This window comes from Labeo rohita, chromosome 6 (genome assembly GCF_022985175.1).
Source record: "Labeo rohita strain BAU-BD-2019 chromosome 6, IGBB_LRoh.1.0, whole genome shotgun sequence".
Classification (NCBI taxonomy): domain Eukaryota; kingdom Metazoa; phylum Chordata; class Actinopteri; order Cypriniformes; family Cyprinidae; genus Labeo; species Labeo rohita.
The window spans coordinates 24,635,226-24,660,056 of NC_066874.1; the positions used below are offsets into that span (position 1 = coordinate 24,635,226).

Below are 24,831 nucleotides of genomic sequence, written 5' to 3' on the forward strand. Positions count from 1 at the left end.
AAAAACTTTTGACTTGTAGTGTATATTTTATGTTAAACATCGCAGCCAAGACTACAGTCTTGCTTAAGTTTTCCAGGTTGTGTGCTACGACAAGAGAAATCATCAAGAGAATTTCATCTTAGCTAAACTGTTGCCAAAAATGATACAGTTTAAACCTGGTAGAGATGAACTCACTGAACTCCAGACATTAACACATTATCTTCAGCTTTTGCATTTATCACCTTTTTTATGCAACTCCCAATTTATGTTGGGTCTTTATCAAAGTTTTTTTAATCACATATTTGGACAGTTATATAATTTTGAGCAAGACCTTAAAAGGCCAAAATCAAGGGAGACTATTTGTAGCGTTACAGTTTGCAGAAACATCCCAGTGAAGGAGTTTAGATGCCTTAAAGGGATATGTCGGCCAAAAATTAAAATTCTCACGTTGTTCCAAAGATGTATAACTTTCTTTCGTTAGAGATATTTTTTTAAAATAGTATAAAATAGGGTGAACTGTCACCTTAAGGATCTAAAGTTTAAATGTAGTTCACAAGTGGTCTTGGGAAAATGCACACATAGGTGTAGCCTGTCCCAAAGGTGCTTGATTAAAATCATAAACCATTGTTTCTTTTTCAGCCCCTGTTCTTCTTAGACTTGTTATTTGAAGCACTGTGGGACTGAAATTACAATGAGCCTGAGCTCAGGGCGGTATCTTGTTGCAGTACATATATGTGGCCAGATGAGTTTAGGGATTGGGTTCAGATGGAGGGAGGCAGAGGGGTGAATTTGAGGGAGAAAAGGAGGGAGAAACCGATGTGGGAAGGGCGTTAGAGATCACCAAAAAAAAGTAAGGGAAAAAAACGGACCATGTGGGCAGGGTCTTAGCTGGTCAGTGTGCGTGTGCCTGTGAGTCAGAGAGAGAAAAGGAGGAACAGAAAGAGGTTAGTGGGGGTATAAAAGCCACACAGTTCTCTTCCTGTAGCACTCGTGCACAACTCATTTTTCGTGCTGCCAGTACTTCCTTTCTCCACCACAACCATCATGAGCTTCTACGCACCTCAGGCCTCTCACATCTCCTTCACCCGCTCTGTGCCGGTACACCGTGCCGCTAGTACGTATGGCGGGGCAGGTGGACGTGACACCAGGATCTCATCCGTCTCTTCCATGTCTCTCCGTTCTGCTCCTAGAAGTGGGGGAATTTCTTCTTCCACGGCCTTCAAGGTGAGCTCTGCTGGCATGGGTGCCGGCGGAGCGGGGTCCTTCATGGGGAGCGCTGCCTCCGCAGGGTCCATCCTGGGCAATGAGAAAGGCCAGATGCAGAACTTGAATGACCGTTTGGCCGCTTACCTGGAAACGGTGCGCCGGCTGGAGCAGGAGAACAGCAAACTGGAGATGAAGATCAGAGAGGCTCTGGAGAAAGGAGGACCAGAAACACGCGACTACAGCAAGTACAACACAATCCTGGATGACCTGAGGAAGAAGGTGAGAGACGTTGTTGGGTTAAATGCTTTGTCTGAGTGTGTGTTTTCCTTTCGGTGGGGGTTAAAGCTGCAAAAGTAAGCTTTTGAAGAGTTATTTATGTTAGGAGGAGGAGGCGATACCAGATGTTTTGAATTACAGCAATCTGAAATGAAGAATCAAAGCCAAGAATTAAAGTGAACGTTCTGCACAAGCAGAAAAGAGCAATTTTATGTGTTCATTTCAACAGAACACAAAGAATAGTTTATAGTCATCATGTAGAGGAAAAGAGTGAATTTATGGTATGCATAATATAATATGAAGAGAAACTTGAGTAAAATCAGTTTACAACACAAACCAGTTTTTAGGTTCATGATTTTTTCCCAGTTAGTGGATGTTAAACTCAACGTAAACTGTTAAAAAACTTTTTTGGTTTCTTTGTCACCAAAACGTGAGCATTTTGAAGTTTTAACAACTTTATAAGAATATAAAAAACGTTTTTGCAATGTTCACGAGAACCCTTTAGTGTACTAAAAATGCATGATCAGATTTCCGCACATCTCAGTGGAGGGTGTGGCACACGCCCTGTTCTCTCTCTCCTCTTTCTTTCGTGCTTGTTCTGCTTTTTCTATATGTAATCTGGTTATGACTGAGGGAATTCCTCAAAACCTTCCACATTTGGTTTTAAAATCTGTGGAACTATGACAACGGTCAACACAAATAAAACGTTCACAATCATTTCGAAAAGACTGTTTGACGGACTACAGCCAGCTGAAACTTTCTACAGAGTCTCTGACTGGAGTCATAATGCAAAACAGATGTGGGATAAGCAATCGCACACACGCACATATGCACCCACACAGCCACAAAGGCCCTCTCTCGCACACAACAAGAATGCAAAAGAAGAACTCCATCATTTATAGCAGATGTGGCTGAGTCATTACATAACATTTATAGTTCCAAAATGCCTAATCTTTGCTTTAATTCCAGTTGTAAAACTCTAAACTAAAACATGCTCTAAACTAAAAAGAATGCTGACTATATTTTTTTAAATTATGCTGTTTCAGACAGCAAGGTCTGGTTAGCAGAAGCAGATGATAATGTGTGCCAGTTTCCGTTTTCATCAGTGCAGGATGTGGCAAATTTAGTATTTTTTGATCATCCCTTCCATTCAAATGTTCTGCACTACGCACATAGATAATACAGCATATTTACAGATATGCACAAATTCTCTCTCACACAGTACATCAAACGTAGCAATAAATCAAAAATACCCTGTCAAAGTCAAGTTTGACTAAAAACAACTCTACATTTTCATTAAGAAATTTCATTAAGTATTAAGTAAAGTATAACTCCTAATTCCAAGTAATTATTAGATCACATGTCTGAACCTCAAGAATGTTGTAATTAAAACCATCTGACAAATCGTATCCTTTGTAGAGTCGCTAGAGGAAAAACAGCTGAATGACAAAAACAGGTTTTGTTTGCTAAAATATGTGCTTTGTTTTGCCTGTAGGTGTTTGATGCCACTTTGGACAATGCTCGTCTTGTTCTGCAGATTGACAACGCTCGTCTGGCTGCAGATGACTTCAGAGTCAAGTCAGTTTTCATGACTGCACCATACCACAATTATCTTAAAAATGCATCTTGTAGCTTGGAATCAAAGAACATGCTTCTGAAATTGTGGTCATTTTTAGAATCAGAAGAAAGAAATCTTTAGCTTGACAGATGCATGATGGAGGACTGTTGATTACATATTAGTGCATACTTTAAAGAGTATTTTGTCTGTATTACAGGTTTGAGAATGAGATAGCCATCAGGCAGTCTGTGGAAGGAGATATTGCAGGTCTGAAGAAGGTCATCGATGACACCAACATTGGTCGCCTGAATGTGGAGAGTGAAATTGAGTCCTTGAAAGAAGAGCTTCTTTTCCTCAAGAAAAACCATGAAAATGTAAACAACCATTGCATAAGAGCCACTTAACACTAGTTGCACTAGATTCACACATAGAATTACGTTCTCACATCTCTGAATAAGCTTAAGGACTTCACGGTATCATTTCATGAGCACAGTTTTCTTGCCTTTGTTGATGTATTATTTTATCGACATAGAAATTTGGGAAAAATACAAATAGGCTTTAGCTTTGTCTTTTATCAAAATGCAAGAAAAGCCACCATATTTTTGAAAGGTATCCAACTTTTTTTAACGTGGAAGTAAGCCTGTGGGTGAGACTTCCGGTTCATTATCTGCTATAATAACACAAATAACAAGAATAACAACAACATGCAGTAAACGGTAAAACTGTTTGCACTACAAACCAGTGTGCATATAATTAAGATAATACATTAAAATAATATGGTAAGACTCACTAATTTGCAAAATCAAGCAGCAAAACGAGCTGTTTTGTACAGCCAAAAATATCTGGACACGGATGAGACCGGAAATTTACAGACCCATAAAATGTACAAATGGCCACGTCCAGTTTTACAGGAAGGAAAATGTGAATAATTTCATATTCTAAATGTCTCAGACTTCTTTTCTCTCAACTTTAATAGGAAGTCGGGGAGCTCCGAAGCCAGATCGCCCAGTCAGGTGTTCAGGTGGATGTTGATGCACCGAAGGGGCAAGATATGTCTCAAGTAATGGAAGAAATGAGGGCTAACTACGAAAAAATGGCACTTAAAAATGCAGAGGAACTCAAAATGTGGCACGAATCCCAGGTACCGATGACCACCACACGACAATAACTGTCCTCAAAATCCTCCAAGCAAATCTAACTGACTCTTTCTTCTCAGATGTCAGAAGTTCAGGTGCAGGTGGCTCAGAACACAGAGGCATTACAAGGCGCGCAGATGGAGATGAATGACCTGCGGCGACAGATTCAAACACTAGAAATAGAGCTTGCATCCCAACAAAGCCTGGTAATGCGCACATGCACACTATATTATGAAAGTTTTAGATTTTAGAAATTGTTGCATTTTCAATAAAATTAGAAGTTGAAAATGTCTTACGGAACTACCAAACTTTCTAGAAAGCGTCGCTTGAGGATACACTGCGGAACACAGAGCTACGTTCAAATGCAGAGATGGAGAGGTACAACGCCATCATAATGCAGTTTGAAGCTGAGCTGGCACAGCTGAGGTCAAAGATCACAGAGCAGGGCCAGGAATATGAAGCCCTGCTTAATATGAAGATGAAACTGGAAGCAGAGATCAGCACTTACAAGAAACTTCTAGATGGGGGAGACTTAAGGCAAGAGATAAAGTAAAATTTTGTTGTTTTACTTTAGAGTGTATCATATATATATATATATATATATATATATATTTACTGATTCTACTTTCTCTTTGTTTAGGCTCCTGGATGCGCTCGATGACTGAGAGTGATAGCCTATTACAGATGGCAATATTAAAGAGCAGACCACAAAATGTGGGTTAAATAAATCTTCAAAACAAAATTTCAGATAGCATTCACATTGAAACCCGTGGTGAATTTCCCGTGGTCATTTAAAAGTCCCCTTCTAATTTGTCTTGACCTTGACTACAGTTTGTACACCAAGACTCAGCAAAACAATTTTAACATGATGTCATTTACAGTGTAATTGCTTTTTGTCAACAAAGCCTGTTCCACCCTACAGTCTGACTGTACACAGATGAGCAAGTTACAGAACAACAAAGGCAGCTTTTAGAACATCAACTGTGTATTATGGGTGTTCATAATACATAATTCCATGTCATTGTGCAAATTATACAGTAAACTGAACTATTACAATGAAATGTGAAGAGAAATGTGAACTTCTCCACTGAGTCAAAGCAATAATGAAATAAAAACATGCTTTCTAAGTGAAATTTGGAATCAAGCAAACATTCTGCTGCTCATTATTCTGTCTTCAGGCAGGACAAAATCATTGTGCACACACATTTTAAAATACACTATCAAAAGCAGCTCTTTTAAGGCACAGCTCCCATTCCTACCATATTTAGCGGTACAACTGCTCCAGTTTGTTTTATAGGAGTATATTATTATTAATATTTGTGGTCTATGTTTTAATGTTTTAAATATTACATATAAAAATAAGTCATTTGTTGGACTACCCTTACCAAAAAGAAGTATATTTCAAGTTTATTTTATTAAATATACTTAATTAAAGTTCTGGTATATTTTTAAGTATCCTTTATGTGGTAAGTATACAAATATCAGTGTACTAGTAGTATACTTGTAAGTGTACTATTTCAATACTCCTTGGGACTAAATTGGCCCACTTTCTAGTATATAAAAGTATACTTTAAATATACTTAACTATGACAGTAGTAAACTTTGTATACACAACTAGTTTACATCTATGCTTTTAGTTTGTACTGCAACTATACTAAAAGTAAACTTATAGGTATATTGATAGTTTGTTAATTAAATACTTGTAGCATTTTTAGTACACTTTGAAGTATAGTTTTCTTTAAAGGGGTCATCGGATGCCCAGTTTCCACAAGTTGATATGGTTCTTTAGGGTCTTAATGAAAATTCCATAATTTACTTTGATTAAAAATTCTCAATGGTAGTCTAAAACAACACCATTTTTACCTTGACAAAATGAGCTCTGCAAAAATCATCCTGTTCTGGTCAAGGCTGCTTTAAATGTTAATGAGCTCTGCTCGCCCCGCCCCTCTCTTCTCTCTGTGGAGTGACAAGCCTGTTTACTTTAGCCACATTTAGCTGTGTTTAGCCTCTAAACTTGCCAACTAGCACGTTATTAGGAACGGTGATCGCAAAGATTCTTAAAAAAAAACCTTATACTCACTTCTGCTGTAAGTGAAGCTGGATCATGAATGATTTGCGCGAACATAGATGGATATATGTAGATCAGGAGGTGCATTCCCTTCACAAACAAACGAAATCCACAGCATCTTCAGTGGCTCAGATGTCGGGAGTAAATGACCACCACTATGTTCATTATTACATCCAACAACACAACACCTCAATCGCTCAATCGGACAAATTCTTGTCTAACTTACATCCCTGCTCCGGCATCGAAACAATGGAGGTCAGACTGTTACAGACTGTTTGATCTGAGGTAAGACATTCATGTCAATCAACTATTGTGGGAGCGGCCTCTGTCGGTGTTACGCCACACCAACAGGCATCTGAGAATGGCTCGATTTGAAAAAGGGGATATTATTTTGACAATTTAATTAAAAACCACTGCATGGATTTTTTTCATTATAGGGTAGATTTGTACATACACTGCCAACACACAAAAGATGTGTAAGTAAGGATATTTTTGATAAATCACATTTCTGAGAAGTACTTAAAAAGTAGACTAAAAGTATACTTTCCTATTCTTAGTTTAAAAGAAAGATACTATTAGCACACTTGAATAAGGGTAAGACCAACACAGGATACAAAAAGTAGACATTTGATTAAGTATGAAATGATGGGTACAGATGTTTTAGTTGCGAATGTTTTTAACTTCTATTTACAAGATACACAAGCTTTTTATAACATTTAATGTTAGTCATTTGAAAAGCTGTGAATAAAAAATAACTTCTTACTACAAATCCATATGAATTCTAGTCTATCGAACATTTAATTTTGTTAGTAAGAATAGGCCTATAAACCACATTATTTACATGACATCATGTTATGCGTTAGCTCATTTTCCTAAGACAATAGCTGCGGCTCATTTAGGAGGCTGCGTCCTCTGGAGGTCGCATTCGAAGGCTGCACATGTCATTAAGGATGTCTTATTTAAGAAAAGTAATTATAATAAAACTGACTGTTATTCCTTGTGAGGTGTAAAATACTATCATTTCTTTTTTACTTGGCAATTTAACAGTTACTTTTCTTAAATGAGACTTTCTCGATGATGTATGCAGCCTTCAAATGCGACCTCTGGAGGACGCGGCCTTCCAAATGAGCATAGATAAATCTGGAAAAGTCACTGGGATTTGTTTACTTAACTTCCGCACAATGAGCTAATGCCGTGATAGCTAATTAGCTTGCTGGAGATCCATTGCTTGGACACTGTAAGCCTCCAACTAAATAGATTAGCAGCAAAGCTTAGGTGGATTGATTCTGAGTTCTCCAAACCAGATTCAGATAATGCAAATAGCTACAAAAGTTCCATTTCTAATTCTAATAAACAAGATTACTAATGCTTTGATAACAAAAGAAAAATTACACTTTGGCTTCACAGAAGAAGGTATTTTGAAATAAAAAATAAAACATCAAGAATAACAGTCATTGCCATTGGGACTACAAGTTTTTAACTAAATCACATATTTTGTAATATTCTGAAACTCTTAAAACATTCACAAAGTAAAAGCTGATGGTAGAAGGAGAAGTCCACTTCCAGAACAACAATTTACAGATAATGTACTCACCCCCTTGTCATCCAAAATGTTCATGTCTTTCTTTCTTCAGTTGTAAAGAAATTGTGTTTTTTGAGGAAACATTTCAGGTTTTTTCTCCATATAATGGACTGGTATGGTGCCCTAATCTTGAACTTCCAAAATTAAATGCATCTTCAAACGATCCCAAATGAGGTTTTAAATGATCCCAGCCGAGGAAGAATCTATCTATCTATCTATCGAAACGATCAGTTATTTTTTATTAAAAAAATACAGTTTAAATACTTTTTAATCTTAATCGCCCGTCTTGTCTTACTCTTCCTGAGCTCTGTGTACTCTGGCTCAAGACAGTTAGGGTATGTCGAAAAACTCAGACTGTATTTTCTCCCTCAACTTCAAAAATCATTTCAAAATCATCCTACATCACTGCAGAAGTTCCGACCCAGTCTTTGCAAAGTGAATATGCAAAGAAGATCAAACACCCTTAATAAAAAATGTAAAACAGCGATATAGAATGAGTTTTACATACCCTACCTGTCTTGAGCTAGAATACACAGAGTTCAGGCAGAGTAAGACAAGACGAGCATTTGACATATAAATTGTATTATTTTTATAACAATAACCGATTGTTTCGCTAGATAAGACCCTTCTTCCTTGGCTGGGATCGTTTACAACTGCATTTAATCTGCATTTTGGAAGTTCAGTCTCGGGGCACCAGTCCATATGGAGAAAAATCCTGAAATGTTTTCCTCAAAAAACATAATTTCTTTACGACTGTAAAAAGAAAGACATGAACATTTTGGATGACAAGGAGTTCAGTACATTATCTGTAAATTGTTGTTCTGGAAGTGGACTTCTCCTTTAACCATAGAAGTCTCTACAATACGTTATGAAAAGCTGTTAGCATTCCCATTTATCTCAATGGCAGTTGCTAATGCATTATCTACTGTAAGGATGCATATATATATGTATATTGTATTATGTATATTATAACAAAGAACTTTTTTCAGGCTGTTTAATGAATGTAATGACATAAATTACCTATTTTATTGCTTTGCTTCTTTGGGTTATGTGTTCCACAAAAAACATCCAACACTTCTATATTATGATCTTTTCTACCAAGAGTTTGCAAAAACATTTCTACAGCTAAAAATTTCACTGCAATTATAAATAATATCCCTTTAATTTTCAGAGAGACCTTCTGTGACAGAGAGTGCCTGCTGGTCAAGTCTCTCTTTAGACTGACGTAACGGCTGTTCAAACATACACAATGACATGCACAAATGTTACCAGACCAACAGGAGTCACATTCACATATGTTAATATTTTCTGTGTGTGTGTGTGTGTGTGTGTGTGTTTTAATATGCTTAACACAACTTTTGCAAAACAGAGAAATTTCAAATAAAAAAATATGGGGGAAAGGGAAAAAAATATAAGGGAAACCATAAGGGAAAAAATATGGTAAAGAATGCAAATGGATTCATTATTGATTATACAAAGGCATTTTGTAAGAGGGGAAGGGAGAGCTTCTTCACTGCTCATTTATGTGGAAGAATTCCTCTTCACATTCCAGGGATCTTCAACACTCCAGCAGTAGTATTATAGCCAACAGCACCCTCAGCTGTTTACCTGATAGAAGTTATATTTTGATATTCAGAACATTTTTATCGCCCACAAGCATTGCTCCAAAATATGCAACAGAAACAGACATATAAAAAAACACAAATATATAAGTTCTTGCATTAGACTATATTAATAATAAATGATACAAAAGCCAATTGTGTGCATGAAACTGTAACCAAACACTTTTATTTAACGATAAAATCCCCTCTCTCTCTCCCTCTCTCTCTCTCTCTCTCTCTCTCTGCTTAAATACTTTTAACAAAAAGGGAGGGCAGGGGGAGGGGAGGATTTGGGTGGGGGAGGGGCTGTGCATGCGAGCTGTTGTCACAGGGACAGAGGGAGGTAGTGCAGAGTTGGATAGAAGAAAAAAGAAGAGGCAAGAGACAAAAAAAGAGTGTGAGAGGCATGGCAGCGTAAAGCTTGGAATTTACTTACAACTGCTGCAGTGCAATGAAGATTCACAGAGAGGGACTGGTATGTATGCATGTGAAATGCAATGACTATTTGTTCATACTTTAATTAAAATCACTGTTTTCATCTCTGCTTTTAATGATCTGTTTAAATGCAAGTTAATAGCTTTTGCGTGTGATGCCAAAGTTTGCATGTTATGAGAAGGAGAGAGAGAAAAATCCTTTTGATTGCACATGCATTTTTTGTTTATACATTATAATGCCACATTTACTGTTTGTCCCTATTGGTTTGTGTTGGTATGTGAAATTTTAAGATGGTGAAATTTTCATTTTAAGAAAGTGTGACATGCAAGGAGGAGTTATCATTTATCTCTTTTTCTTTTAGGTGTTTACAAGCTATGGTGGAAAGATTTTTGCACACCAATAGCATATACAGTCAACTTACAAAACTAACACACTGATACAGAATTCCTGTTAAAACAGCATGGTGAGTTGCATTACATATTTTTTAGATGTGTGTGTAGATATGTGTAAATGTTGGATATGATTCTGCTGGAAAGTGTGTTCATCAGCAGTCAGGGAGAGTAATGACTTTACCAGCTGTTTTTTTTTTCTCTCATCTCATGAGCCTTTTCACAATCACAGGAAGGATAAGAAGTCCTGAATATTATTTTTTTTTACTGATTAAAAAAAACTTTATAGTGTATTTATATTTAAATTTTGAGCTACATGGTGGCCAGCATCTATGCAAAGATCTTTTGGAGTTTGGAGAATCATGCAATATTATAACTAATTGATTTAACATTGCAGATCTTTGGCTGTGTGTTTAAAAAAAGGCTTCTTATGATGTCCAACCTAAAGTGTGTGTGTGTGTGTGTGTGTGTGTGTAGAGGATGTGCTTTGTAAATAGATCCCAGGCTGAATTCTTAGCATTCCGGGTGCAGCCATATTTATGGACGGGATCCTGTCTCTTCAGTGGAAGTTCTAGGAAGTGTGTGAATTGGAGGGAAGCACCATAATATATAAATACAAAGATAAAGCAGATTCATATATAGAAACATTTGACAAGCATTAAATATTCCCAAATGAACAAGAGTATGTGTTTAGCAAGGATTTGTTGGTATTAGCAAAGAATCTCAACTCTCTAGAACCCTGGCGAATATGTTAATGTTCATTTCTATTTGTTTAAAATGCTCTTAAACTCTATGCTGTCAGTCTCTTACTCTCTCTAGAATTTTGTTCTAATCTGTTGATTCTAATCTGCCTTTATCTTCCAGAAGGCCCATGAAAACAGACACACATGCACATATATAAATATAACTGGTTGTAAATCCAGCATTCAGTCGCTCGTTTAATTTGTCCTGCACTCATCAAAATCTGTGAGGATGATGAGTGCATGCAGGGCTACTGAGATTACATTAACACAGATTAAGATGCGAAGAATAGATCACATCTTGTCCAGATTACTAAACGGTTCCATATGGTGAATTCTTGTTGAAGGGGTTTCACCTCCAACACCACCAACATCATGATGTTGCTATTAATTTCTATTTCAGTTGGAGAAACAATGCACAAGCTAAAGGAACTATTTAAATAGACAGTTTACTCAAAAATATAAATCCTGTCATCATTTATTGATTGAATGATGATTCATTTTTGAGTAAGCTGAATCTTACGCATTATTTCTTAACAATGAATAAAAGATAAAAGTAATAGTAACATCATACAAAATTTAAATTGTGTGTGTATATATATATATATATATATATATATATATATATATTATTTTTCAACAAGGAATAAAACGTAATAGTAACATCATGTTGAAAATCATGTCTAAATTTTAATTTTGAGTGAACTCTTCTTTGAAATACCTATTATTTATTTATTTATTTATTTTTGCATTATTGTTATTTAACAAAGAATAAAAAGTAATAGTAACATTATGTAGAACTGTCAAGTTGTGGATTAACTATCTCTTTAAATACCTCCTCCAACTATCTTGTGAATTATTTTTCAACAATGAATAAAAAGTAATAGTAACCTGATGCAAAATTGTAATTTTTGGGTGGACAGTCCCTTAATAATTCTTATTAACTCTTAATAACTCTTCTTGTAACAAACTGTCTCTTTAAATACCTTTTTTGTTTGCTTGTTTATCTGCATTATTTTTCAACAAGAAAAAAAAAGTAATATTAACATGCAGAGTTTTCAGTTTTTTAAATTTGTGGATGGATTGATCTCTTTAAATACCTCCTCCATCTATGTTGTGAAATAATTTTTCAGGATAATAAAACAAAATATTGAATAAAAAAATAATATAGTAGTAATATCATATAGAATTTTCAGAATTTTTATATTTGTGTACACTTTTTCTTTAAATACACTACCAGTCAAAAGTTTTTGAACAGTAAGATTTTTATGTTTTTTAAAGAAGCCTCTTCTACTCACCAAGCCTATATTTATTTGATCCAAAGTACAGCAATAGTACAGCATATTTATATATATTTAAATATATATTTAAAAATGTAATTTATTCCAGAATTTTTAGCTTCATTACTCAAGTCACATGATCCTTCAGGAATCATTCTAATATTCTGATTTACTGCTCATAAAAACATTTATTATTAGTAGTAGTAGTAGTAGTAGTAGTAATAGTAATAGTAGTAGTATTTTTATTATGTTGAAAAGTAGATTTTTTTCAGGATTCTTTGATGAATAGAAAGTTCAGAAGAACAGCGTTTATCTGAAATATTTCACAATATTACTGCTTTTGCTATATTTTGGATCAAATTAATGCAGGCTTGATGAGCAGAAGAGAATTCTTTAAAAAAAGACATAAAAAAACCTTTTGACTGGTAGTGTACCTCCTTATTGCATTATTTTTCAGTGAAGAATAAAAAAATAGCAACATCATGTAGGAATTCCTAATTTTTCATTTTTGTGTGAACTATCGCTTTAACACAGATCACATCAAATATTCTTTTAGCATACAGTATGTGAAAAACGTATCTTTATCGTTTTAACTTTCCAGGTGTAGCAATGATGCAGTGGTCATCTGAGTGGGCGGAGCAACACTATGATGTCTCCTCCACCACATCACCTCCAGTACACCCTAAGCCCCTCCCATTTCCACAGCCCAGTCGCCCTGCGTTCTCAGGCTACACCGACGACATCAGTGCCCTCAGTGCCTCCAGCTTGCTAAAGCGCTATGCTGAGAGGTATTCCTTCAACTCAGCCTTACCAGAACATGGTAGTTTCCTGAGAAGTGAGCAGCACCAGGAACCATGGCCTGGGGGGTACAGCACAGATGGGCCTCCTGGGCCTTTAGACCCACTAAAGGTGAGTGGAAGTGAGCTTTCAGAACAGCAGTACAGTGGTGCTCCCACATCTCAGGATTACCCATCATCCTACAGCAGCCAACATCTGCTGCCTAAACCATCCTATCTTCCGTCGCCAGCATTTGCCTTGCCGCCTGCATACCTGCCACCCGCACCAGGCTATGCTTATCCCCAGCAATGCGGTCTGAGTGCTAGTTACCCTCACAGCACCCCTGCACTGCTGCCCTCGGGTCTACACACCCCCACACCTATACACAGCAGCCATGCTGCTGCTGCTGAACTTCCACGCAACAGGAAGTTCGGCTTCGACCAGTCCAAAACTGCTAGAGTGTCACCTTACACTATCAGGGACAAGACTGAACGGCAGAACAGCGACAGTGGTGGAAATGTCAACGAAAGTTGTGGGACGGACCTCCAGAGCTACAGGCCGGACAGACCTTCCACTCAATCCGATCTTGAGGCAGATTCTGTGGGTAAGACCAGTAACCTACGGCCTCTGGAAACACGGTCTTATGGAGGTCCGGGACAGTACACATATCCCTGAGTCTGCTTGATGTAGTCAAACGATACTTTTTATACATGTTTATAGCAATACTTGAACATATCAAACATCAGGGCAAATATGTGACCTGGACCACAAAATCAGTCTTAAGTAGCACGGGAATATTTGTAGCAATAGCAAAAAATACACTGTACGGTTCAAAATGATTGATTTTTCTTTTATGCCAAAAATCATTAGGGTATTAAGTAAAGATCATGTTCCATGAAGATATTTTGTAAATTTCCTACCGTAAATCTACCTAAGCTTAATTTTTGATTAGTAATATGCATTGCTAATTTAAAGTTGATTTTCTTTTTTTTTTTTTGCATCCGCAGATTCCAGATATTAAATTAGTTGTATCTCGGCCAAGTATTGTCCGAGATTATGTATAAATCTCAATTAAAAAAAAAAAAAAAATTGACCCTTATGACTGGTCTTGTGGTCCAGGGTCACATATTATTATGGTATGAAACCATTTACAGTTGTCTTTCTTATGCACATTATTATTATTTCTGACTGCAGCTTTAATGAGACCTGTAGCACAGACACTCTTTTGTATCCTTGAAATCACTCTTTTTTTTATTCTCTTCCTTTCCTCTTTTACTCTCTCTCTCTCTCTCTATAATTATGGTGTGCAGTGAAGCACATTATGGTGGCAAGTACTAATCCACTGCTTCAATCAATGAAATCCAAGCCAAAGAAAGACTGAAAGAGAAGAATGGAAAAGAAAAGAGAAAGATTTTTTAAATACATAAAAATGAAGCCTGTATTGTAACTCAAAGCATACATATGAAAGTTCCATACGTCGTGTTTAATGTAATGTGTCATGGATGTTCTTCAACACTGAAATCAGATAAAAAAAATACTCTTTTTAAGGAATATTATGTGTTTCCTCTATAAACTTTGAATGTAAAGCTGATTTTCCTCAGGAATTATGAATGAAGCCATACTTATGTTTATCTTATACAGTTTTTGAGTTTGACAGATGTTTTTGTCTTTTATTGTCTAGTTAGTGTAGTTTCTTTGCCATGTCTTTCATTTAAAAAAAATTTATTTGTAACCTAACAGTATTTCAGTGATAAAAATACAAAGCATATTTTTACACAACACGTAATATATCACAGGTCTACTGCAAAAAGGCTAAAAGGCTCTCCACAGTCTTTTTCACTATTCACCTATTGTGATGTTTACTATGGAAACCCACAGAGCTGTCCCAGCCCCCTGAGTTGATCACTGGATGTGTTTTCCTCTGACCCTCTGACCCTTCTCTGTTTTAAATGAGGCATGTGAAAGAATAAAAAGCTTTTGTTATGGGGAGGCAAGTGGGACATACACTGAAATGTACAAACCGAAAATGAAAATGGCAGTCTAGTTAATATTTAAATTTGAATGTTATGTTATGCAATATACGGGACACGATCATATGACGTAATACATATACGATCTACCTCAATGTTACAATGCTCAGAGTATGCAACTGTGTATTACATGTTGAAATGTCTACCTCAAGGAAAAAATACACAAAATAAAAACTATTGTACCAATACACTTTTTGCTCATTCTCTCTTTGTGTGTGAGTGTGTGTATTTGGCATAAAAACCGAGTTATAAAACGGATAGTTCTGGTCCTTGATTCTGATTGGTTGAGTTGTGTTCGAAGCTGTTGTAAATTACTCTATGAACATACACCTTTGTTTATGTCTGTTTGTTGCTCAGCGACCACTTTGTTGCAGTCACAACCTTTTCTGACATTTCTACATTGTTTGGCAGAAGAATAATGTTTTTATTAATATCATTACACTTTATGCGCTTTTATTTTGTGAAACCTTACTACGTATATGGAATAACCATTTTATAAAAGCAATAAGCCCTGTGAAGCTGTGGTTTACAGTGAGTTTATAAATAAACCACGGCTTCTTGGGGCATATTGCTTTAATATCACCTGTAAAGTAAAAAAAACACTATCATTCAAAATGAGGTTGTATCATTTTAAATGCTTTTTGAAAGCCTTTGAAAGCTAAATAAAAGTATTAATTTCATTTAAAATAAACATATTTTGCATTGCTATTTTAAAAAATAGCAATGTTTGCAGTCTTATTCAAATACACAGTGGTTTAATTACTCCACAATCTGCTTACGGCTTATACAGGCTTTACAGTTATGTTTGATAAGGGCCCAATGCACAGCTGGTGCCGTCAGGTCACCTTGTACCCTGTCCAGGATGACATTCACATATCATGGTCTTTAACTCCCAACAGAAATCACAACCTTATGGCTGTGCAGATGTATCTCGGTATAAGCTCTTTAATCACTTGATCTTTCATGGAAAAGGTCAAGGTGATTTTGTGTTCTTTTTCTTCTCTTTTTATATTTTCAATACCAATTCTTAATTGCCATACAATTTTACACACATTTATTGGCAGTTATCATAGGGTGTGTTGCCCTCTAGTGGCAAACCTTTTAACCAAAATTTTCATACACCCTTAAACAATTCTTCTTATTAACAGTTTTCACATTCTACTCATTTTAGATGTCCTTACCGCTCTCAAGCTAAGCGCTACACACAGATGCTGACTTTTGACTCTCCACTTCTTCCTTATTGTGACCCCCCTACCCAAAACAGCTCCCTGCAGTCAATGTGCAGCAGAGTGTGACAGATGCTCTATTCTCTCCATCCACCCCCACCTCCCAGCACACACAGCCCTCAGCGCTTTGTTTTTCAGAAGTTTCGATACTGTCCTTGCCTCAGTGTGAGCCGTTTAATCTTAGACTGATGAATTGGGTCTTTCATCTTAGGGATCAACATCTTTGTGCAGCCTAAGACCATTTTTGAGACTGGTTCTTGGTCTGCACATTGAAGCGACCAATGTTTTATTTTTGTCTCTCACACAAATTTTGATTTAGATCAATTCGTACTAATAACTGACAAAACTTGCATCTACAGTTTCTTTCTGAAAACAAACCTCCTCCGTTACATATACTCTCTAGTGTTTAAAAACTAGACTAGTTTTAATGGTTTGGTTAATATTAGTACTTCAGTCTAATTAAAGACATTTCATGTCAAAGTACCACAAAACATGATGACCTACCTGTGCTTTTAGTCAGGCTATGTCTATCACTCTCTCTCTCTCTCCCCCTTTAAAATACCAGTTGGATGTAAGAACATTTGGACTTTTGTTTTCAGTGATGCTTTGTTTGACCCACAGTTAAAAGGGGTGGGTGTGGAGGAATGCTGTTCAACAGCCAACACAGCCTTCAATTCATCATGATAAGAACACAGCAAGGGAACATACAGAACCCCTTCAATGACACCTAAAATAGAAACCTTAGGAACTGTTTGTCAGCACTCCTTACAAAGTCAATGTTACGTGGAACCACCAACACCACAGAACAGTGATTCTCAAACAGAGGATGTGTACCAACAGACTTTTTAGATGAGCAGATTATAATTTCCTCATCCTTATATTAGGCAAGTGGAATTTTCACTCTGTTGTCCTTTTTTTAACTCTGCTTTTAACCATGGCTAAAATACCATTTTACGTTTTTAGTTATTTAGTATTTTGGTGCATTACGGTGCCAACCCTGGTGAAAAAAACAGCATATGCTGGTAGGTATGTTTTGATGCTGGAATGCTGGTTAGGTAGGTTTTGATTTAAGGTTTTGGTTTAAGCTGGTCCTTTGCTGGTTTATGCTGGTCCTTAGCTGGTTTAAGATGGTCCTTTGCTGGTTTTTGCTGGTCATGTTGCTGGTCAAGGACCAGCATGAACCAGCAAAGGACCAGTATAAACCACCAAAGGACCAGCTTAAACCAGCATCCAAACCTGCCTAACCAGCATTCCAGCATCAAAACATACCTACCAGCATATGCTGTTTTTTTCACCAGGGAAAATAGTGAAGGAATAGTGAGAGCTTTTAAAATATATCATTCAGTTGTTTAGCAACAACCTAGTATTACCCGAACCACCGTTCATGATTTAAACAGTCATATAAACGTCCACGCGCTGCATTTCGTTTCGTCATTTGAGGTAAAACGACGGACAACGCCTTAACTGGACTGAAGAAGAGATCTCTTCACAAACTTACCCGTATACTCCAAAATATCTGTTCTGGGGGAGTGAAGAACAAGCCGTTTTTTAAACAGGCTCATCTGTGTTCAAATGTGGCCTAGTCAATAGCCCCTTTCAAACAGTAATAACAGTAAATGTCCGTAAAATTACAGGAACGACCTCACACAAGCAATGGCATTCCGTCTTTTTTCCGGTAAAGCACCATTGACACATACATTTCATAATACTGGTAAATTCTGAGACATCATTAACTGGAAATTACCACTGCAGTGTTGTGTTTGTAACTATGTAAGGGTATACACACTGTTTTAATGTTTTCATTTTTGTGTCAGTTCATGGTGCTTTTGGCCCAGAGAGATTATATTGGACGACTTAAAACCGAACTAACACCCAAGTGGACCGTGTCTGTCTGAAATTCACTCATGTTAGCATTAGCAGTCTTAGCAAAAGCAGAGCATTACACTGCATTTTGTAATTGCAGACACATAAACCAACAGCTTGTTCAAAGACAGAGGTTGGGCAGTAATGACTGTACGACTTGATGCAGGAATATAACAGAAGCTTTTTTTAAATATTATAGTACCTTTTTACTTCCTGTAACACCCCACGGGCATCAGCGTTAACGCTTCTCCTTTTTTTTTTAAAGGAGTGACATCAAGCGCTGCCGAACTGAATTATGGGTCCATTGCTCGCGACAGAAGTTAAAAATTTTTCCACTTTTCAAGCGCCAACGCAGGCGTCAGCCAATCAGATTGCCTTATGCAAATATACTAGAAACTAGCCAATCCCGTTCGGTCGATTCCCATTCTGGCCGATCAGCGCGAAGCTTCAGACATGGCCTACGTAAAGCGTTAACGCTGACGCCCCGTGTGAATGGTGTCTTTAAGATGTCTTCATTTCATGGATATTTAAAAAACTATATATTTATTAATCTTCTTTTATTTTTTCCAAGTGGAAAAGACACTGATTTCGTGGAATGACCCAAAAACGTTAGTAATGCTCTTCCACCAAATTCTATATTGTATATTGTTCAACATTTTTAACAGAAGACAGAAAAAACACAACCACTCGAGCATAACTGGAAGGCTGCTTTATTGTTTGGAAAAGGTTTCGTGCTCAAATGAAGACAATCTTTCACTGATTCTCACTAAGTCAAGTGGTTGTGCAACACACCCTCTCCTCTCCAACATCAGTGGCAAGAGATAAGAACAACATTATGAACCAAAAACCACTTGAATTATTGTCAGCAAATGAAGGAAATAGCATCTCAGTCATGCTACAAAAGAACAGACAGAAAAAAGTATTTATAGAAAAATAAAAGAAGTGGCTGAAAATTAACATAAGCTGAGCACAGAAGGCAAACTGTTTCTCTTTCTACAGACTCAACCTTTAAGAGATTCATCGAGTGACCAACGCACTCCATTTCCCGCCCCATGCTATATTGACAATCTCTGATGATGAAGTCAGGCTGATGCCAGTTAAGTTTTCTTTTTTTATTTTCTTTTTTTCGCTTTTTGTAATTTTTTTTGTATTTTGTCTTTTTGTGTGTGTGTGTGTGTGTGTGTTTGTGTGTGTCTTTATTTATTTTTTTTTTTTTTGCTTTTTAATAGATGTCACAGACATTCTTTAGTTCAGTTCTTTCTCCCAGTGCTCATTTGAAACAAGCTCCACTTGTTTAGGAGAATTTTATGCAACATCATCTACATTTTCGACAAACAAAATTGGCAGCAAAAGGCACCTTAAACAAACATACAAAGACAAGAAAAGCATAATATAAAGCCTAACCAAACCTAAGACTGCAAATTGCATTGCTGTGTATCTAAGAGATGAAGAACAAGCTAAGCTTAAATCAAGCTGCATCACACACATTTAAAGTGACCAAACCGTCACACACGAGTCGTCCCCTCCCCCCTACCCCCACACGCGCGCACACACACTCGCTCTCTCTCAGACTCGGACTGAAAGATCATGGCATTCGGCGATTAGGCCGGAAGATGAAAACAGGGTTTTATGGGGGAAGAACGTGTGGCGTCCAGTGCATATGTACGTAGTATGTGAGTTGGAGATGGTAGGACGTATTCACACAGGGTGTAAATGAATTGCTGGTAGTGCATTCCCCTCCCAAAAACGGGCGACATAAGCCATAGCGAGCAGCCAGTACATCACCGTGCATTGAAAGCTAGACCCGTGCACGCACACAGACAACACTCGCTCAAACCCAGACGTCTCAAACACGCACGCAAGCGCACACACACTGTGTGGGCCAGGTCAGAGTTTTGGTCGTTCACCGAACGTATTGCACGAAAGAAAAGAACGTGAGCAAATGACAGCCAGTAGTGCTTCGCCTCCACTCCAAGCAGAGGTCAACACAGAGGAGGACAGTGCTCTCATATCATATATACATACATATGTATATGTGTGCATATATATACACATATGTACATATACATGTATACATAGATACATATGTCGTATAGCTCTATATATATGCCTTGATTTATGTATAGATTTATATATACTTTTTGCATTTAACATATATTGGATTCCCCTCTTTAATGTGAAAAGTGTGTCAAAAAATCTACACCTTCTAACAAATATGTCACAGTCTACCTAGTGAGACCAGGGCAATGAGTGAAGCCATTCTATTAAGGTTATAATTATTTTTCAGTATTAGATTAATAGCAGTAATTTTTTTTTCTTTTTTGAAGTAGTTCTGTATTTACAAAAAACTATGCATGCCGTTAAAATAAAATTATATATTACATTATTTATAGTCTCTTAAAAAGTTCATTCTTAACTTTTCAGCATTTTGTGCTGCTTACAACATAGCCTATACTGTACAATATATTTTTTTTAAATTGATTTTTCATTCATTTTTGTTTTTAAATGAATGCATGATCTGTTATTTGTTCTTTTTGTTGTTGTTTATACAGTCGAGCCTGCATGGGTGCATAAATGAGAATGGTTGAGCTTTGCTGAGCAGTTTTTTTGTTTTGTTTTGTTTTGTTTTGGTTCAGGTCAACACCCTCACATGCAGCAACTGGACCATCGACACCAGATGAAGGGTAAGGGAAAACTGCTGACATCACTTAAAGAAACTGAAAATGTAGTCACTCTGATGGGTGGAGTTGCCCGGCTCACAGTAAGCTGCTGTGGGACCAGTGCCGAATGGTTATTTGGCATTAGTGTGGTGGTGTACTGATGAGAAACAAGGCTGACCAGGGGTCGAATAACTGCACGTTTAAAACCAAGGCCCTCCGTAGAACAGTGGTGAGAATTAGCAATATTCTCAGTCTGGATCTCACTTCATCAACACTTTCACTACTGCCTGAAATCTCAGAAGCTCGGCTCTGTGTCAGATAGCTCTACTCTTCAATGTGGTGGGAGCGCTCCTGCTTTAGCTCCACTCCATATCACAAACATTCTCTGGACCTAGTGAAGGCCCTTATTGATGACAACAGAGTCACATGATACATCTGTGTTGTATCCTGAGTATAATGGGGAAAGTCAACAAGCATCAGTCTGTCTGAAAGTGTTAAGCAGGAGAGGATCACTCCGCTCCTGTGACATTCCAGAAACTTCCAGACACAAATTGCACACACCAAACAATCAGACAAACATCTTTGGCTTCTCCTTAAACAGCTGTGACTGCCCAACCGTTCCCCGCTGTCTCTCTTTCTCTCTCAGGTCCTGTCCATTTGTCCTGGCTACAATCAAACCATTGCTGAAGATGTAATGGCTTCGTACACAGATAAAAACGTCCGGCTGATCCTCGAAGGACAAACCGAAACGAGACTAGACGTAGACACACTGCAAAACTCTTTAAAGAAATATAGCATGTAAAAATCAAATAAAAAATATCAGAATTCTTATTTTCGAAAGTAAAAAAAAAAAAAAAAAAAACTGCCACTTTCTCAGAAACGGTTATAGCTCATCTCATCTAACCCCTGATGAGGATTAAAAATGCCAACCAACTTGCTACACCCCTAATAATGCCCAAACCTTTGCCCCCCACCCTCTTGAACCCCTCCCTGGACCCACCTACCATAAGACCCGCAGCGCGGGCAGTGCTGTAGGTGAGGTAAGCGATATTGCTGCATACAAATAAAATAAGAAGCTTTAGGAATTACAGTGTTATTTTGTATCATTTTCCTCCCGTCTCCATACACACACATTCCGACATTTAGTTTTCCCATTCATTATCTCCTGAGCAGCAAAAAATGGGATGTCCCTTGTGTCCTTCCTCTCCAATAATGTGCCACAATGCTAGTATTTGTTTCAATGTACGAAAGCCACTGATTAGTCACAGGCATTTTGCACCATCTGAAGCCAATCCCAAATTCTGTCCTAATGTTTGATAATTGATTTCGTATTGTTAAATCGTGGAGAAGATGCGATTCGGCATCTTAGGCCCAATTGGGTTTTCTCAGTATCAATTTCCTGGTCGTAAATTTAGCCAGTGGACAGCCTAAAACATCGTCAAGCCACTGTGGTGGTCTGTATTAGTGTTTTGTGGACTATGATTACTCATGCAAAATTTCTGATCAAAACATGCCATCATGCAAGTCATTTCTATGCATTGAACAAGCACAATAATTTATTATTCATTTGGAGATGTGTATTGGGGGACCCTGGTTATTGCCCCCGGTCCTATCGGTGTGAAAGCCCATGTAGAAAAAGCCTTTTGATGCAGGTATAACAAAGTTATCATGACACAGTTACTGAGGGTGACATGGGCAAAATGTTAAATGTTAAATTCGTATTTTCCCTCCTGTTTCTCCTTTTTGCCGCTCAAATAATGTAAAGACCATGTAAAATATATTCAACGCTAACAAACGCAAAGAGACCGTTGGAATCAGCCAGACTCTTGGTTTTGTTTCACACTCATGTCTATCCTGCTCGCTCTCACAGTAACGTTGAGTTCTTACACATATGTGAAATGAAACGGTGCAGACTCCTTCGCCATCCGCTTCGGGAAGCTGATCCGTTCATGAATAGCAGTGTTTGTTTTCTGCATGGAAAGTTCGCCGACGCAGTTCAGAAGCATGGGATCCGATCCTAGTTCTCCCTCGGATTATCACATTCCTGCTCGGTGAAGAGTTCCATACTGAAGCGCGATATAGCCCTCTAAAATACACTTGATCAAGTATCGGTCTTTTGAAATTCGTATTTGATTCTGTTTAAATCAAGTCTCGATGCAACAGTGTCACACAGGAAGCTGATTATGTTTGGTTTAACTTGTAAGTGTCTTCAAGCTTTGAGGAACCCCAACACTTTTCTTCGCCTCGATACACCAGTGACGTTTGTAAACAATTTTTTGTCGTGTTACTTCGGTTTTGTTTTTTCCTCTTAAATTAAAGTAATCTGTACATCTGTATAGTTTGATTCAGGGTTTCCGTTCGCTTGAAATGACAGTTTTTTGTTATAATATCGTCATGATCATTATCGCTGTCCACGAGTTCTACCGCAGCAGTCTTAACACTTGGATTCCCTGACGTCTTTTTGGTTGCGGCCCTTCTCCTTGCGGCCCTTGCCTTCGTTGTTGTCATCCTGTTTCTCCTTCTCGGGCTTGGTTACACTGTCATAGGACGGCAGGGATGCAGTGGAAGGCGTGCCCTCTTTCTTCTCCTGATTGGTCCCTCCATTCTCCAGTTTGTTGTTGGCAGGCCTGCGTTTGCAGACGAAGCCTCTGCGTACCAGGTGCGCTCGGTATGCCCTCTGGATGACGACGGCCGACACCTCCTCCTGCTTACGCCGCAGCGTGGTGGTGATGGGCTCGTACGACACCTTGGAGGGATTCGCCGCCACAAAGCGCTCCTCCATTTGCTGTCGCATCATATCCAGGTCGCCGCTGTCACCCAGCACACGCTTGGTAAAGGCAAACAGAATATCCAAGCAGTGAATGCGGTCACCACTCACCATGGGCATGTCCATGGCGATCAGCTCGATGATGTTTGGCTTTGGCACACGGAGAGGATGTTCTAACGTATCCGCAAAGTCCGACAGCTTGGCAAAGGTGATGAACTGCGAAGCGTCTGGGTCGAACTTCTCCCAGATTTCGTAGAAGGACTCAAAGTCATCTTCGCACAGTGGATCAGCGCTCTCCTCGGTGGCAACGCTGAAGTTCTCCAAGATGATAGCGATGTACATGTTCACCACGATCAGGAAGGACACGATAATGTACATTACGAAGAAGAAGATGCCCACTGAGGGATTGCCACAGTCGCCCTTCACTGTGGTTCCTGGGTTCTCCTTCTCGGGGTTGCAGTCAGGCGGATAGTTCAAGATAGGAGCCAAGAGGCCGTCCCACCCAGCTGATGTGGTGATCATGAATAGACAGATCATGCTGTTGCCAAAAGTTTCAAAGTTGTACATGTCATCGATTCCTACTTCTCGTTTCACGTAGGCGAAGTTAGACATGCCAAAGATGGAGAAGATGAACATGACCAGGAAAAGCAACAGGCCGATGTTGAACAGTGCAGGAAGTGACATCATCAAAGCGAACAGCAATGTCCGGATGCCCTTGGCTCCTTTGATTAGACGCAGAATACGGCCGATTCGAGCCAGACGGATTACCCTGAATAAAGTTGGTGACACAAAGTACTTCTCAATGAGGTCTGCCAGGAACATACCTAAAAAACAAAGCAAAAAAAATTGTACAAAACTGTCCAAAGCTCATAAAATGGAAAGGACATGTCAAGAGCCAATTGATGAAATCACATGTGGACACAGCACTCACCCACAATGGATAGAATGACGACAACGCAGTCAAAGATGTTCCAACCATTGGTGAAATAGTAGTGTCGCAGAGCAAAGAGTTTCAGGACGAACTCGCCAGTGAAGGCCACAATGAAGATGAAGTTTATCCAGTACAAGATGTTCTCTGTCTCTTCTGACTGATCATCTGTTTCCACCATCATGGTTACCATGTTAAGGCAGATGAGCATCATGATGGAAATGTCAAAGGCCTGCTGAGTGACAAAGTCAAATACCATCCCCTGGATTTTGTTCTGTAAGCAAAATGAAAAAAGAAGAGGTTAGAGGACTAGAAATGTTACTTAAAATT

At 38.1% G+C, this 24,831-nt stretch overlaps 3 protein-coding genes across 6 annotated transcripts in view; 2 read left to right on the top strand and 1 right to left on the bottom strand.

The window, feature by feature from the left end:
• Positions 1 to 941: 941 nt before the first annotated feature.
• Positions 942 to 5,304, top strand: krt18b (keratin 18b). Of its 3 annotated transcripts, none has more exons than XM_051113102.1 (7): positions 942 to 1,464; positions 2,957 to 3,039; positions 3,237 to 3,393; positions 3,996 to 4,160; positions 4,236 to 4,361; positions 4,472 to 4,704; positions 4,796 to 5,304. In XM_051113102.1, exons 1-7 carry the CDS (start codon positions 1,024 to 1,026, stop codon positions 4,818 to 4,820), a joined length of 1,230 nt encoding a protein of 409 aa, XP_050969059.1. In that variant the 5' UTR covers positions 942 to 1,023; the 3' UTR covers positions 4,821 to 5,304. The 3 variants fall into 3 exon arrangements, with proteins under 3 accessions (XP_050969059.1, XP_050969062.1, XP_050969061.1); XM_051113104.1 differs by having other exon boundaries at positions 943 to 1,464; positions 4,472 to 4,692; XM_051113105.1 differs by lacking the exon at positions 4,796 to 5,304 and having other exon boundaries at positions 4,472 to 4,708.
• Positions 5,305 to 9,752: 4,448 nt separating this feature from the next.
• On the top strand, positions 9,753 to 14,028 carry si:dkey-195m11.8 (fidgetin-like protein 2). Its single transcript, XM_051113106.1, has 3 exons — positions 9,753 to 9,881; positions 10,203 to 10,304; positions 12,852 to 14,028. Exon 3 carries the CDS (start codon positions 12,860 to 12,862, stop codon positions 13,700 to 13,702), a length of 843 nt encoding a protein of 280 aa, XP_050969063.1. The 5' UTR covers positions 9,753 to 9,881; positions 10,203 to 10,304; positions 12,852 to 12,859; the 3' UTR covers positions 13,703 to 14,028.
• Positions 14,029 to 18,840: 4,812 nt separating this feature from the next.
• scn8ab (sodium channel, voltage gated, type VIII, alpha subunit b) overlaps positions 18,841 to 24,831 on the bottom strand; it is a 64,882-nt gene continuing 58,891 nt past the window's right edge. For both annotated transcript variants that reach the window (XM_051111958.1, XM_051111959.1), the window contains exons 26-27: positions 24,505 to 24,775; positions 18,841 to 24,397 (exon numbers count right to left, since the gene is read on the bottom strand). In XM_051111958.1, the coding sequence (XP_050967915.1) occupies positions 23,241 to 24,397; positions 24,505 to 24,775 (1,428 nt within the window). In that variant the 3' untranslated portion in view covers positions 18,841 to 23,240. The remainder of the gene's footprint in view (positions 24,398 to 24,504; positions 24,776 to 24,831) is intronic.